Source organism: Patagioenas fasciata, chromosome 16 (genome assembly GCF_037038585.1).
Source record: "Patagioenas fasciata isolate bPatFas1 chromosome 16, bPatFas1.hap1, whole genome shotgun sequence".
Lineage (NCBI taxonomy): Eukaryota > Metazoa > Chordata > Aves > Columbiformes > Columbidae > Patagioenas > Patagioenas fasciata.
Genome location: NC_092535.1, coordinates 5003770 through 5019738, shown reverse-complemented (window position 1 = coordinate 5019738; position 15969 = coordinate 5003770). Strand labels below are relative to the sequence as shown.

At 55.4% G+C, this 15969-nt stretch overlaps 1 protein-coding gene across 1 annotated transcript; it reads left to right on the top strand.

Annotated features, from left to right (window-relative positions):
* Window positions 1-8048: 8048 nt before the first annotated feature.
* On the top strand, window positions 8049-12768 carry KCNK15 (potassium two pore domain channel subfamily K member 15). Its single transcript, XM_065850229.2, has 2 exons — window positions 8049-8404; window positions 11659-12768. The coding sequence occupies exons 1-2, from the start codon at window positions 8122-8124 to the stop codon at window positions 12570-12572; spliced, it is 1197 nt and encodes a 398-aa protein (XP_065706301.1). The 5' UTR covers window positions 8049-8121; the 3' UTR covers window positions 12573-12768.
* Window positions 12769-15969: the final 3201 nt, after the last annotated feature.

Here is a 15969-nt window from a genome sequence, read left to right as displayed (position 1 = left end):
TGGTAAATATAGCTATGGCTTGGTGCTGTTGGTGAAGAGTTTAATAAAAGAGAAAAACCCGAGTCTTTGTCTATGCTGCGCACAGTGTTTGGGGATCTGAGAGACAAACAGCTTGCGAAGAAGAGCGAATCGCATAAATAGAACAACATTTAGCATGGCTGCATGAGGCCACCAGTCTAATATTACTCCTGCAGCACATGCAGTTATAAATAGGTGATGCCGTGTAGCGTGGGACCTGGGGAGGGCGAGAGCTGAGGAATGCACTCGCGGCTCGGCGCAGCGGCACTAACGCGCATTTGTATGTGCGTGACAGAGCGACTGCGGCTGCACCCGCAGGCAGGGGTTGTCCTGGAGGACTTGGCGAGCCCAGGTTTCACACAGATGTGCCGTTTTCCACACCATCCCTCTAAATATCCCCCAGCAGCAAGCCCTCTGCGCCCCTTGCCACGGGTGCTGCTCGTTGCTCAGGGCAGGGGCCGGCACAGAGAGCCGGGCAGCGAGAAAGCCCTGCGAGCTGCTCTGTGCATCGCCACACAACCTGGGAGCAGAATATAGTTTGAATTTCTCCCAGCACCTCCACTCTGCCCTGACCAGGATATGCTCAGATTGGACCCTGCTCCCTGAAGAGCCCTTCGTGCCAGGGCACAGCCCAGCCAGCATGAAATTCTTCTGTTTGTTTGGGCTCATGGGCAAAAAGTTTACCCCGAGGAGCATCAGAGAGCTCCCAGGCTTCTCAGCAACTCCTCAGAGAGGCTGATCCATGCTGTGCAGAGGACATCCAAGGACAGGAGACAGATTAACTCCATCCTGGATGCCTTTGCTTTGATGTGGAGGTGCCGCTCAGCAGAGGTGGGCGAGAACTGCACACTACAGATCCCAGTCAGCCCTTCCCACCCTGGACCCCCTGCAGCACTGGTCAAGGATGTTTAGGGTGGGAAGGTCCCATGGCAATGGGAAGCTGCTGGCACAGAGGAGAGCTCTGGGGTAGATTTGTTGGTGGTGATGTCAAGAGCCAGGCACCTTCACTGAATGAAGCATTAGTTGGTTGTAGAAGCAAAAATCCCCTATATAAGACTGTGCAATGCTGGGATGGCAATGCAGTGCCATGCTGGAAGCCCAGAGGGGCCAGGGATGCATAGAGCCCTTGGGCTGCAGCTCATCTGGATGCCTGGGGCTCTCCGAGTCCCCAGCAGGTCTGCAACACCCAGCAGGAGATGCTGCAGCCTCCCCAGGGTTGCTGGGGGAAGCATCTTTCTGCGTGCGAAGCAGAAACAACAGTCCCAGCACCACCGCCACTGAGCCAGGAGGAGGGGAAGGGCTCTGGTGCATTTGCACCAGAGCCAGCTGCAGAACAGGGACATCGATGGCACGAAGTGCCCAGTGAAGCAGAGGGCACCCACGAGCTGAAATATGAGGGACAAGTCTCTGTTTTAACCCATCTATCCATAGGGATGAGCATGAGCCACCTCCCTGTGGCTGGGTTTTGTGGGTACAGCTGGTGGTGGAGGAACCAAACCTCTGGGTGGGTCAGTGCCTCCTCCTCCTCCTTGCCAGGTCCCCATTTCATAACTCCTCATCCTCAGATTTACTGCCAGTAGCTCTGGTTAACCCCAAGAGAAGCAAACCCAGCAGCACAGAAGGCAAGAGGAGGGTTTATTTTTTCCTTTCCAGTGCCGCATGGGTGAGGAGCAGAGGATGAACCCCAGACTCAGCCTGAGAGGACTGGGCAGCGTCCCCTCCCAAAAGCACAGCACAGGAATGAGCCATTGACCTGTCACATCGGCATCTGCAAACGCCAGGCTGGGGGACAGCTCGCAGCTCCCAATCCTCCTATATAAAGAAGACCATTAAAATGCGGTTCCCAGCCAGAAACCCAAAAATGACCATGCTCGGAGTCTGCCGCCTGGCTCCAGAGGTGCCCTGGGGGATCACCCAGAAGAGCATCGTCCCCTGTCACCGCTTTGCCTCTGCTCCCACCCCAAGAGACACTCAAACAAGAAGCCTAAAAGTTAGCTAAATATTTCAAAACCCAGAGAAGCCCCTGGTTTATTTTCCCATGGAGCTCACGTGGTTTGCCCGTCTCCAGGAAAGCCTAGCATTAATTTGATTGCCCATAACCGATTCACAGCAGAGCTGGCGCCCTGATGCCCAGAACAGCTGGGATTGCTGTGCCGCCACTTGCTCTGCCCCAGGGACACCGCACAGCCCCTGAGTGTGGCTGGAACAAAAGGGCCAGGGCTGGAGCAGGGGACAAACAGCTGAGCCAGGCGCACACAGGAACCTCTTTGCGTTTGCAATTCAGAGAGGATGCGTCTCATCTCCCCAATTAATCCTTCCAGAGAAAAGCCTGGAGAGAAGCAGCTGGAAAAATCTCTGCATACAAACAAGATGTAGTAAAATCTGTAATTTTGAGGTGGAGGAAGAAACGTGGCCCCAAAACAGTGCTCTCACCGCAAGAGAAAACAAATATTTTCATTTTGTTGTATTCATTCCCTACCGGGAACCTGCTGTGCTCTCAGCCATGGCACAGCTGGGAGCATTTTTGCAGAGCAATTCACAGCTTGCTGGGATGGGAAATTGCTCGTGGCCCCAAAGCTGGAGCTGCTTTAGGCTGGTGGATGCTGGCGGATGGGACCAGCCCAGGGAGCATCACAAGCAGGGAAAGAAAAATGCATCTTGGTGGAATCAAACAGCCCATCGAAGTAAGCTGATGCTTGTACGGGAGGTGCAATCAGCATCTCAGCACCAGCTCCCTGAGCTTCAGAGGCAGAACAGGAAAGATGTTTTGAGTTTTACAAATAAACGCACTTTTTCTCAGTTGAAGTGCTTGGGGCCTAATTTGTTTCCTAATGGGTTATTTTTAGCATTGAAAGGACCCGTTTGCTGTGAACTGTCTGCCTGGGAAGCGAAGGCCCAGGGTGGCAGATGGGGCTGCCGCAGTTCCTGCACCATGAGGTCACCGTCCCAGCTGCCGACAGTGCCAAATCTCACCCGGAGCATGGCTCAGCTCACCGGTGGGACAGGAGCCACTGCTGTTCTTCCCTCGAGCACAGCCAGGCAGGCACGCACTGGAGCCGGGAGCCACTGCCCTGCGTGTCCCCCGTGGGAAGAAGGGTACTAGGGGACGTGGGTGATGGACCAGCCATGCAGGCAGACACCTTTGGCACTGCAGCCACCCATGGGGCTCCTGACCGGGGCTGCAGTGCTCATTGAGTGCCAGGTGGGCTATGATGGGGCACACCGAGTACCAGAGTCCATCACTGGCCTGGGGATGTCCCACAGGAACCCTACAGTGGCTCAGGACCTTTCCCATCTCCACAGTGCAATGTCGCTGTGGCAGGGGCAGGCCTTGCAGGACAGGGACAAAGCTGTCACCAGAGCACCCTCTGAAAGAGCCTCACATATTTGCAATTCATTCCCAGACTCTTTCCCCCCGCTGTCCTTGACCTTCCTGGCAGCCCTGCGGGCTGTGATGCAGGAAAGTCATTTATAGCATCGCTGCGCTGCCATGGGGGGAGCAGAGGGGTGCTCAGGATCAGGCCCTGCTTTCCATTTCACCAAGGGCTAGACGTGCCCATGTTTCTATGGTGAGTCTGTGGTCACAGCCACGGGAGCTCATCTCCAAATGAACCTTCCCAGGGAGTGAGACCTTTCTCCAGACGTGTTCCCAAAGCCTCTCTCCTTTGTCACTGCGCCCGGCAGCTCCCACCCCAGCACCACCAGCAGCACCACAGGGCCTCCCATCCCCAAGCCTCAATCCAAACCAGTTGCTAGCTCCGATTTAACAAGCTCTCAGCAAATATTTCTACAAATTATTAAGCAGGGGCATTAAAATTTTATCTTATTTGTTTTATTATTAAAGCCGAGATTCTCAAAACAAATAAATGAACCAACTAAAGCGGCTGAGATCAAGAACTTGCTAAAGCAGAGCAGCACCTTTCCCGTTTGGTTGTGGTCCAGGCAGTTTATGGCAGGTACATTGTGCCTGGCTGATGTTCAACTGACAGCTTTCCAAGCGTATAAAAAACTTATTAGGCTGAAAATAGAGTCTGTGACCATAAACAGTCAAGCGCACTGTCAGCATTTCCAACCCAGGTCTGCTTCATGTACAAGCACCGGTAGTTCAGGCCGCCGGGGGAATAGGGGTGGGGAGGATGGGGCTGTGCAGCAGGACCTGGTTTGGGTAGGAAGGGTAATTAGGGAAGGCTCATGAATAGGTTGCGGGGCATCAGGAGGAAGCACAACCGAGGTTTAGCATGGCTGATAACCAGGCAAGGTGGTTGAAGACAGTCATACGTGGAGCTGTGTCCACTTGCCCTGGGGTTTGAAACCTGTGAGCACATCCATGGTGACCACGTGGAGCCAATCTGCGTTTGCAACCCGTTTATATCCAACGCTTCATTAATCCCCTCGCTGAGCTCCCAGGTGACAACACAGAGCAGCGCGCCTGCAGCCGTCCAGGCTACAAAGAGTCGGGGAGGCAGCGGGGAAATCCCAGAGCCGAGAGAAAGCCCTGAGGTTCCTGAGCCTCCGGTGACCCTGAGCACAGGCTGTAGGACAGACATGGAAAGTTTACGGGGACATAGGGCTGAAGCACAGACTGCTGTGTTCAGCCCGGATCTCATCAGGGACTCTGTGTCTGCAGAAGAGGGCATGGCCGTGTCCCTTGGTGAGAGGAGGGATCGGTCCCGGTGTCACCTGGCCTGGGACATCCAGGCTTGGAGTCCCACCCTCCCCTGGGCAGCTGCAGCTGGGTGTTATTCACATCCCGGTCTCTAATCCTTTTTGGAAATGAACTAACCCATTGCTTTAAAAATATCCTGCAGTGTTGCGGGGCTACAATATCAGTATTAAATGGCATTAAAATGAGAATAGCTGATGCTTTTACTAAGGCAAAAGAAAAACACCTATTTGTTCTCTAAAAATAACTGAAGAAAGAGCACGCCAGGAGGGTACCCGGTACCACAGGTCCCACTAACTTTGCTGGGGGAGCAGGAGCTGTCAGCCCAGGCCCATGCGGACAGAGGCAGCATTGGTGCTCAAAGCGGCTCCAGCAAAGCTGGCGCGATGCTCCCACCTCTCCCCATGCACCTCGTGCTGTGGGAGCAACTCAAACAGCCCCATGCTGCTGACGCCTGTTTAGCCTCTTTTGTCTGATACCGTTAAGCAGCTTTGCTTATTGCAATCCATTAAAACTAGAAAAGCTTTTTAATCAATTCCCCACCAGCCAGAAATTAGTAGATGTGGGCAAATTAGACACGTTAATTAGGCACTGGTTTAAACACACAGATGAGGTTTGACTTTGTTTACCGACCTCGTAAGGAAGCAGCTTCTCAAAGTTCACCTCCGAGGCACTGAACAAACAAGGTACGTTCGTTCCCGGTCACAAGCACCTTACAACAGAAACACATCACTTCGACTTCTATTTTATTTTCAGAGCTCTTACTTTCTCTCTGCCTCCCCATGCAATAAAAATGAGACATTTAATCTCATAATGCAACTTCTCACTGGAAATCGATGATAAAGTACATTATCTTGCCCCGCTTGATCCTGCAGCTCCCACCTGACCTTTCTCAAGCACAGCGAAGTCAGGGGAAAGACGAAGGTTGAACTGAAGGAGCTTCCCAGTGGGAAAGCGTGAAACTTTCCTGTGCCCTGCACAACAGTGATCTGACACAGTTGGGTCTCGCTTATGCCCCCGTGCTCGCTGCGTGCAGGAAAACGCAATGCGTGAGCAGTGAGGCATCAGAGCAGGCTGATTGCAGCACCATCGCAAAGCCTGCAGCCCCATTCAGAGCACGGGGCTCTGTATGTTGCTGCCCACACGGTCCTGTTTTGATCAGCACTGATTTTGTTACTGGGGGGGGTTTCTTCTCAGGAGCTGGATCCTGCTACCTTTGTTCCTGCTGAGCAGCATTTATTCTGCAGGAGCTTGTGACCTGCATGAGGTCAAAGCAAATGCCAAAAGGAGAAACCAGTAATGAGACCCTCTTCCAAGTCCACTCCATCTCCCGTGGCTGGAGAGCATCTCTCAGGGTTTTGAACCTGCACTGACATGTTGGTCCGATGCCTGCACGGAGCAGCTGGCTTTGAACAACATGCTACAGCATCTGCTTAAGGCTCCAAATAACACCTGGGGACCCCAGAATTTGGCCTGCAAGGCACTGAAGGCCCCAGAACCCCTCCTAAAAGATATCTGGCAGGCACACAATGATATGATCAGCATGAGATCTCCTGTAACAGAATCAAGAGGAGCTCAATTAGCAGCACCGTGCCCTGTTCTCAAGGTGTGCTGTCATTGTTGACCAGTGGAAAACATCAGCAGCAGCTGGACAGCAGCAGGTGAAGTGTTTCTTCTCCAGCAGGCGGACCCCACATGGGTCTGGAGGTTTGACAGCACCCCAGGCTCTGTCTGCAGGGCTGCAAACATCCCCACGGAGAACATAAACCAGACACGTTCCTCCAGCAGAGGCTTTGCCCTGTGATTTAGGAGGCTGCAAGCACTACGATGTCAAACAGCAACCCACCGAGAGCTTGTGCTGCTGGTGATGGATGCTGGAGCCTGTATTTTTTCTTCAGTAACAACTTTCACTAATGGTCCTGGCACAGAGGCTCAGCAAGGAGGAGGGAAATGGCAAGTGTCCAGGGTGAAAAAGAGTTCACGACTACAGGGGGAAAAGACACCTCGTGCTGGCCATGAGGACGGGGCTAGAAGGGGCCCCAGGAGGGCAGCAAGTTGTCCTCTGCTCCAGGAGAGCATCAGCTGTACCCAGAGTACTTTTAGCAGACATCCAGACATCTGCTTATCTTATTTTTAAACTCATTCAGTGACAAGGCTGCCACAATCTCCCCAAGCAATCTGTTCTGGTGTTTTACTGTCTTTATAGTTAAAAAAATTTTCTTATGTCCAATTCAAACCTCCTTTGCTGCAACTAAAGCCCCAAGAATCTTGTCCTCTCCATAAAGAGAAGTGAGAGGGATGAAGATATAAGCCTGCTTGTTGTTTTGTTTGCCTTGTTTGTTTTACTCCCAGTCAAAAGAAGGGGAGTTTATTTCTTGAAGGCAATAACTGTCTCCTGCAACATCCAACTTGGAGAAGCGCCTTTCTATTTTTAAAAGTGAAACATAAGGGTTATGTAAAAGCTCAGGAAACCAGTAATGAGAAACAGGGGCTTCACTTTGTGGGCTCTGCCTCCTCCCATAGCCAATATCCCTGCACCTCAAAACCGACCCAGGCTGTCCACAGTACATTGGCATGGGGAAGCTCTGCTTGCTGCCCCCCATGCCAGCACAGGGCTGGCGGACCCTGTGTCCCCCCGCGTCTGCGGCATCTGATCAACACGCCAGAGAAATCAGCAGAAACACTGTACTTGGTTATTCTGTTCCTTTCTGCTGTCTTAAAACAGCACTGGACACAGCAGGCCAGAGCATCTGCTCTGCTAAATGGTTGGAAAAAACAAAGATAACATGCACCACAGCAGTTTTCTCATTGCTGGGGTGTGAAGTGGCATCTCCCACCTCTAGGGCCAAGGGCTGCCCGCAGGGGATGGCAGCGCAGGGGATGGCAGCGCAGGGGATGGCAGCGCAGGGGATGGCAGCGCAGGGGATGGCAGCGCAGGGGATGGCAGCGCAGGGGATGGCAGCGCAGGCTGCGGGAGCAGAGGCAGCTCACACAGCCCCAGGTCACTGCCTTCAGCCAGGATGCTGGCGCGAGCAACTCTTCCAGCTTGGGCGCACGCAGCCAGGTGTAACTCTGGGGAAAGGGACTGTTATTCATGTCACCCACATTGGATGAAGTGTGGCCTTGTTCACGCTCACCTCCAGCCTGGGGCTGCCAGGCACGGTGGGCTCGGGGCATGCAGGAGCCGGGCTCGCTGCAAGCAGGAACCGGTACCTGCGGGAGCTGGTGCCCAGCGCCCGTAGGAGCCGGTGCGCGGAGCAGGCGGTGCGCGGTGCATGCAGCAGGCGGTGCGCGGGGGCGGTGCGCGGGCGCGCAGGGGGCGGTGCGCGGGCGCGGGGCCGGGCCGGGCGGGCGCGGGGGATGCGCGGCGGGGCCCGCGGGGGGCGGCGGGCGCGGAGCCATGCGGAGCCCGGGCTGAGGCGCCGCGGCCGCCCCTCGCCATGAAGCGGCAGAACCTGCGCACGGCCGCGCTCATCCTCTGCATCTTCTCCTACCTGCTGGTGGGCGCCGCCGTCTTCGATGCGCTGGAGTCGGAGGCGGAGAGCGGCCGCAAGCGGCTGCTGGAGCAGAAGCGCGGGGAGCTGCGGAGGAAGTACCGCTTCTCCGCCGACGACTACCGGGAGCTGGAGCGGCTGGTGCTGCAGGCCGAGCCGCACCGCGCCGGGCGGCAGTGGAAGTTCGCCGGCTCCTTCTACTTCGCCATCACGGTCATCACCACCATCGGTGAGTGCTGGAATCCCGGTCTGTGTCCTGTGCCCCTCTGTCCTCACATCCCTGCACTCCTGCATCCCCACATCCCTGCACCCCATGTCCTCCCATCCCCACACCTCTGCACGTCCACAGCCTCCAGCACCTCCAACACCTCTGGGTACCCCAAGATGAGTTGCCTGCGTGGGAGAGGCACGTCTCACCCTCACAAGGCTGGGACATCTCTTCAGGCCATCCCTGCGAGCTGACCCTGTGGGACCTCAGTGCGCTGTGGAGGGGGAGATAATTCAGGCAGGCTGGGAACACCCTGTTCTGGGGGATGTTGTGGTGCTGCAATGGCTGGAACCAGAAAATGTGACCTGCACGTTGTCCCAGGGAGGCGGCAGCACGCGGAGCTTCTGCAGGCACCTTTGTGGCAGGCAGCTGCAGAAGTTGTCAGGGTGTAGGAGGGCAGAGGCGGGAGCCACATCCATCCTCCGTGCAGTGTTGTAGCCAGCAAGCCTGGCTGAAGAGCTGGGCAAGAACTGTTGGCTCGTTTGCCAGCTCAAAACTCGGGATGTTTGGCTGTATGACACCTGCTTCAGGGAGCCAAGACAGCCACCAGCCGCTGAACCTCGCTCTGCCTGAACAGAACCTGCAGAGAGATGGGTGTGAATTAGCTCGGAGGTGAATCAATCACGTTAAGCCCCTGTGTAGACACACACATACTAGAGCCCAGCCTTGGTTTGCCCACTTCTGTTTTGCCAGAGAATGAACCTAAATTGAATGAGGATTGCCTTAATTCTAGGTGAGATTAGCCACATGGGAGTTTAGCATCGTTTAATTAATCTACTTCTATTAATCCATGCACCCTGAGCATCCCATGGGGTATACAGGCATGGGATCCTGTGCTAATGTCATTGCTCCTGCTGGGATTTCCATCAGCAGACATGGTTTGGAGGCAGGAGCCCTGAGGCCGAATCCTGCCCTTCCACAGCCAGCAGCCCCCTCCTTGTATGCAGGATGGGGCTCAGCCTTACCGAGGGGTTTGGGACGGGTGAAATACGTCTGGCAGCTGAAAGCATCATCCCCCAGGACAAGGGCTGGTGGGATCAACTGTGCTGGGTTACCAGAGGACAAGAGGTGGCGGAGGGGCAGGTACCCTGCAGGCCCTGTCCTGGGGGGCTCCGTGTGCCCCCACGAGCTCTGCTCTGGGGTTGGTGCAGCTGGAAACACACGTGGCCAGCGAACAGCAGGAGGTTCAGGGCACAGTTAGTGTCAGGCCCCAGCAGGAGGGGAGGATGAATGGCTTCAGGAAGATCTCCATCATCTTGTGACAGGTTATAGCTTCATTTACATTATTTGTCTGTTGACTGTGACAAACAATAGCTACACTTATCACACACCCCGTGCGATAAATAATTTCAGGCCAGGTGCCATATTTCTAAAAGGCTGACATGTCTGATCTCTTTAGGTTGGGCTGTGCTCCAAATCTCAGTGTTAACGTTAATGTAGCTGTGTTTACTCTTTCTAATTCCCTTTGTCATTTTGAAAGCATCAGTCAAATGCTCTTTCAGCAGTCTCTCAGGGTACAACAACTGTTTTTCCACTTACTGCTCTTCTGGATCATTACATCTACCTCCTCATTGCTGTCATTGTATTATCTTGTAGCCTAAGACCTGATAATTGCACTCTGTTATTAAGCTTGGAACTGACTGGTTTGGTTTTTTTGCCAGTGCAGTCTCATGTCTGCTCTGTATTCTGTGAAATGTGGCATGCAGGCATTAAGTTGGTAATTTTTAATTGCATGAGTTTATGAACAGACAGAGCAATTAGAAACTGGTCCCTTCCTGCCTGCTTGCAGTTTGGAGCACATCACTGTTGAGGATAACGCTGTCCTCAGTCTCCCAGCCCTGTCCCATCTTCTGGTCCTCCCATCACCACCTGCTCACAGCTTCCCTTCCACTGGCAGCGGAGACAGAGGTGACACCAGGTCACAGCTTTGAACAAGACCGAGAAATAAAAAAAGGATGGTTTCCTCCCATATTTTGATGCAAAAGTCATGTGGTTACCTGGAACAAGTGAAAGTATAAATAGCTGTTTGCAACAGGCCGTGCACCGGCGCGGGAAGGAGCCGGCGCTGCTCTGCGGGTGCCTTCAGAAGGAAGTTTCCAGCCCTGGCAGTTTCTCATATGAACTCAAAGGAAAGGCTTGGTGCCCTTGGATGCTGTTACCCCCTGTGCTCCATGACTCCCTTGCACCGAGTTACTCACTCATCTGCTTAGGTCAGAGGCCACAGATTTGTGTAAAGCCTCTATAATTAAGTGAGGTGGGTGCAGAATCACTCAAGTCTGGAAGATCGCGGTGAATACCTCATTACGACTCATGGCGTAATTGTGTGTGTCCTTGAGCCACAGCTCTGAAACTTGGAGCAAGGTGGGGAAATTAAATCTCAGAGGGTGTTCAAGGAGAACCTTGTCCTGCCTGAGCTCCTTGTCCCTGGGACAAGGTCTGACAGGGCTGTGGTGACATAAATCCTTCCCTGCGTTTAAAACAGCACAGCCCCTCCTCCCCAGCGATCCAGCAGTGGTTTAGGTCTGAGTCTTAGTGACACTGGAGTACATCTGAAGTTGCTCTGCAGGAGTCCTCCCAGACTTAGCTGCTCCCGTGGGGACCAGCCCTATAGCACAGGCACCCTATAGTTCCTGTCCAACAGGCCATGCAGTAAATGATCATATAGCTGAAAGTCAAAGATGCATGTGACACTGGAGGGCTCAGAGGGTAGGAATGGGTGCCAGGGGAATGTGGTGATGGCCCTGCAAGGGTGGTTGCGGACACAACTGGCTGAGCAGAGTGACCTGGCACTGTTGGTGTCAGTGCCGTGCAGAGCCCTCATCCTCCCACTCTAGGGATCCAGGTTTCCCTGCAGATGTGGCACCAGCACAGCATCCAGGCGTCTGAACTGCTTGTGAGCTGCAGAAGCTTTGCAGACCCCAGTCCAGCTCTAGGGCTCCTCTTGGCCTTCACAACCTCATACAAGCCCAGGGGCTGTCAGGAGGGCACCTTTTATCTTTGCAGGCCGAATGAGGTGCTGCCCACATGATAAAGCAATGTGCGGTCGGCCTAAAGGATGTGGCATCCCATGGCCCCATTAGAATTGCCTGTGGATCTCTTAGTGTTTAATTTTCCATTTTCTCCCCCATTCCCCTACTGCTCCGCTTGTTCCCAGGGCAGCCTTGCTGTAAACCCCAGCGGGGGCTTGATGCCTGCCTTTCCTCTTTCATTCGCAGGCTATGGACACGCTGCCCCGGGCACAGATGCTGGCAAAGTTTTCTGCATGTTCTACGCCATCCTGGGCATCCCCCTGACACTGGTCATGTTCCAGAGCCTGGGCGAGCGCATGAACACCGTCGTGCGGCTGCTGCTCAAGAAGATCAAGAAGTGTCTGGGCATGAGGACAACCAATGTCTCCATGGAGAACATGGTCCTCGTCGGCTTTCTGTCCTGCATGGGGACCCTGTGCATCGGCGCAGCAGCCTTCTCTTACTTCGAGGGATGGACTTTCTTTCATGCCTATTACTACTGCTTCATAACCTTGACCACTATCGGCTTTGGAGACTTTGTGGCTCTGCAGAAGAACGAGGCTTTGCAAAAGAAGCCCCCGTACGTGGCTTTCAGCTTCATGTACATCCTGGTGGGCCTGACTGTCATCGGCGCCTTCCTCAACCTGGTGGTGCTGCGGTTCCTGACCATGAACTCGGAGGACGAGCGGCGGGACGCCGAGGAGCGCGCCTCGCTGAGGAGAGCCCGCAACAACATCCACCTCAAGCCGAAAGAGGACAGCCGGAGCGGCAATGCCATTTTTCTGCCCGCGGAGGACAGGACGAGCCAGATGAACCTCATCCCGCTGGTCCAGGAGGGCGCGGGGAGACAGCGGCGCCAGTCGGCCAACTCGGCGGCCGCCGTCCCCTCCTTCTGCACGTGCCTGTGCTACAGACCTCAGCTGTGCGGCAGCCCCGTGCCCTCCCACCCCGAGACCCTGAGCTGCCACACCAACCCTGTGTATTACAACTCCATTTCCTACAAAATTGACGAGGTGTCCCTGAGCACGCGGGGTCAGACCGGCTCCTCCCCAGGGAGCACTTTATCATCCAGCAGCCCTCGCTGCCGGCAACGCTCCCGGCTGCGGAGGAAATCCATCTAGGAGCATGTGCCGAGCTGTACTCAGTGCTCGAGTCTTACTATGATGATAAATTAAGAACAGAGATGTCAGGTCCCTCTTACTGCTCTCATTTCTTCTCCTCCCCTCCCCATTCAGCTGGCAGCCAGCCCCACGCAGGGTCCAGCAGGAACCTTTAAACCCCATCGAGACATAATAATTTCTCTTTGCAGGCACTGAATGACATTGTGTTTCTCTTTGCTTTTCCCAAGTAGGTTCAAGCATTTGGGTCTGGCAAGAGCCCCCCCCGATTGTGAAGTCCAGCAAGCTGTAGGTTTGCTTTCCCACCTCCAAGCTCCCCCAAAAAGATGTTGCTGCCCTCCTGCCCTGCCTAACCCTGGCCATGGCCACTGCCAGCCTGTGCCTCTTGCTGCATGGGCTGGACTGCACTTATTGAGAGCGTATCAAAAGCAAAGCCCATGTTAGCCAGCCCTGCAGGGCTGCAGATCTTTCAGCTGTCCCCTGGCAGCGGGTGCAGGTAAGTCAGTGCCATGCAGCAGGTTTGCAGCTGGTGGGTGGGCAGGAGAGGACAGTCCTGGCACTTGGCACATGGGGACAGCTTCATGGCACTGCATCTCCCACACCAGCCCTCTGGGTCTGAGCTCAGGCTTGTGGCTGGCTCTGTATTTTTGGAAGCTGGAGGTTCACATACCCAGCAGCACACCTTACCTCATGCTGGCAGGTCCTCCAGGCTGGGCTGGCTGGTGGGACATCAAGTCCCATTCACAGGGAAGCTGAACCCCTCCAGCCCAGCCACAGTCCTCTGCAATAAGCCCAGACTGTACTAAGAACACAGCCCCAGGAACAGCCTCGCTCAACCACAAAGGCTTTGCCACCTGCAAAGGGTTTGGCCCTGATGAGATCGTTAGCTAAAATCACCCTTTCCTGCACTGCCTTTCCTCCAGCTGGCAGCCCAGCAAACGTGTCTGCTCTTCATCTTCCCCAGTCCCCAGGACCCCCTGGGTTTGTGCTGGTTGCTGCTGGGGTTGTGAGGGATGGGGTGAGCCCATCTCGGTGTGAGCCCCCAGGTGGGATGCGGGACCCGCACAGCCCTCCCTGCCTGTTCCCAGCTGGTCCCCCCCACCGTGGCCTGTGTCCATCTTGCCTTGTCTGCAAGGAAGCAGGACTGGGCTCGGAGGGCAGTAGCAGCTCTGTTTCACTTCTTTTTTCCTCCATAAACAGACATTTTCACTCTTAGTTCTATTTAAATAACCTCTGAGATGTTTTCCTGGAGGAAAACCCTCTTTTCCTGGTGGGAAGGCATGCAGAGCACCAGCACTGGGGAGGCCTCAGGGGAGGCTTTGCTCTCTCCCTTTTTTTGTTCTGGGCAGTTTAATAAAAGGTGAATCCAGCTGGTGACGGTTGGTTATTTGTCACAAGGGGGAGCAGAGGGGTATGTCTGAGCCCCAGCCCTGCCTGGGGATGAGTGCACCAGGGCTGGCTCCCCTGCCACAGGGGTGTGGGCAGTGTTTGTATCCAGGGTCGTTATCCCTGTGGATAGTCACTGGGATGTCTGGGCATCAGAGGGAGGAGGGGATCAGAAGGGCTGTCCCAGAGCTGGGAAGCAGCTGGGTCTCGTTGTCCATCATGGGATGGTGTCTTTGCCCCCAACACAGGGGTGCCCTCGGCTCCTCCACCCTCCCTGGTTGGTGACCCTTGTGTTTCTGACCTTCCCTGTGCTTGAGCTTCCCTGGAGGCTGCTTTGGGCTTTGATGTCACCCCAAATCTGTGCAGGCTTGTTACAATTAGGACTGTCTTGTTCCAGTCTCTAAAATGGTAGGGATTTGGGCTTCAAAAGAAGCGATGCCTGAGTGGGCAAGAGGCAGAAGCTCTGATTGCCAGGGCTGCTGGCAGGAGAGCAGAGCGGTGCTGGCAGGATGGGGCTGCCTGTGTGGGCGAGGGGGCATCCCCACCCCTGCCTTTACCTGGGGGATGGTCCCTGCTGGGCTCTCCGCTCCGCTGGAGGCAGAGGAAGGACTTTACACCCACTCTCAAGGTGCAGTGTGGCTGTGGTGGATCCATCCTTCCTGCCCTGGGCAGCAGCACTCCTGTGGGACACTCAGCACTTCCTCACCTCACCCTGTCCCCTCGTCCCATGCGCAGGCAGGGAATGGACAGGGACGGAGCTGGGAGCTCAGCCCCAAGCTGTGAAGAGCCTCCCAGCACCAAAAAGCCCTGGCTGTGGTTCCCCCAGGTGCTCAGCAGCTGCATCGCTTTGCACCAGCAGCCCCAAATTTGGGCCAGCTGTGTGAGCCTTGGGTTAAATAAGGAGGAGGAGTGTGGGGAGAAAGCAAGCTGTGAGCGTATGCAACAGACTTAAAAATGAGACCTTCATTGGCTTCTTAGCTCCTCAGTGATGTTTTTCCATGTTGATCCCACCAGCTCAGCCCGTGTTACCATGTCCCATCTACCCTCACCAAGCCTGGGGTGTGATGTGGTGCCTCTGCCACCAGCGCTGTGCAGGGGACAGAGATCTCCCTCTCGTCCTTTCCATGTTGACCCTGGGACACCCTCACAGTGACCGGGATGGAGCCAGCACCTCCCGCCCTCCTTCCACTCTCAGGGAATGAAGCAGTTCTCCAACTCCCACACAAGTCAGAGCCCGCGTGTCATCACCCCGGTGAAACCCACCTCGTCTGGAGCTGGAAGCAGGAGAACCACCAGAACCGGAGGCTGAGCCGGCCTCGTGCTCCCTCTGGATTCAGTGCGGTGCTGCCAGTGCCTGGTGGGTCCGTGCTCGTGCCGCAGAGCCCGGTACCTTACGATGCAAAAGCAAAGCCCAGCAGAGGCACCAGGGCTGGCGGCACAATGTCTGCACCGTGGAGCCTGTCTCGGGCAGAGGATGGAGCTGGCAAGGAGCCGATGGCACAGAAAGCAGGGCACCTGCTCGGGTTTGTTGCTGCTTCCGTGCAGTGGTGCTGGGGAATTTAGTTGCTTAGTGACAGCCAGAGCCCCATCCTGCTTTAGGAAGCTGGTGAGGAGATGCCATTCACGCCTCAGCGCTGGGCTGGCCCGCCCTGAGCTCCCAGCCACTCACAGGCTGGAGAACTCATCCTCCTCATTCCTCCACCTCTGCCCGCCCAGGGCTGTAGCTGCAGTGGATGGGTGGCTGAAACTCTCAGTGATCCGGGACACCGCAATCCCATGGGAAAAGGGCTTGCAGTGGCCCCCCGAGGAGCCCTGCACATGCCCGCCACCTCCTCCCGTGCACCCTGCAGCGGGAGTCAAACCACAGGCCCCAAATGCTCCCCAAGGGCTCACAGCTGGAGCCCATCCTGGACCTGCACGCACAGAACACCCACGGGTCTCCTTCCCCAGGCTCCCCCTGCACCTACCCTGACTCCTGGTCCTCCCAACAGCCAAGGCCAGGGGTATTTTTTTT

Coding starts and splice junctions, on each gene's coding strand:
- KCNK15 (XM_065850229.2), top strand. CDS start 8,122: ATGAAGCGGCAGAACCTGCGCACGGCCGCGCTCATCCTCTGCATCTTC. Junction 8,405..11,658: donor CACGGTCATCACCACCATCG/GTGAGTGCTGGA, acceptor TTTCATTCGCAG/GCTATGGACACGCTGCCCCG.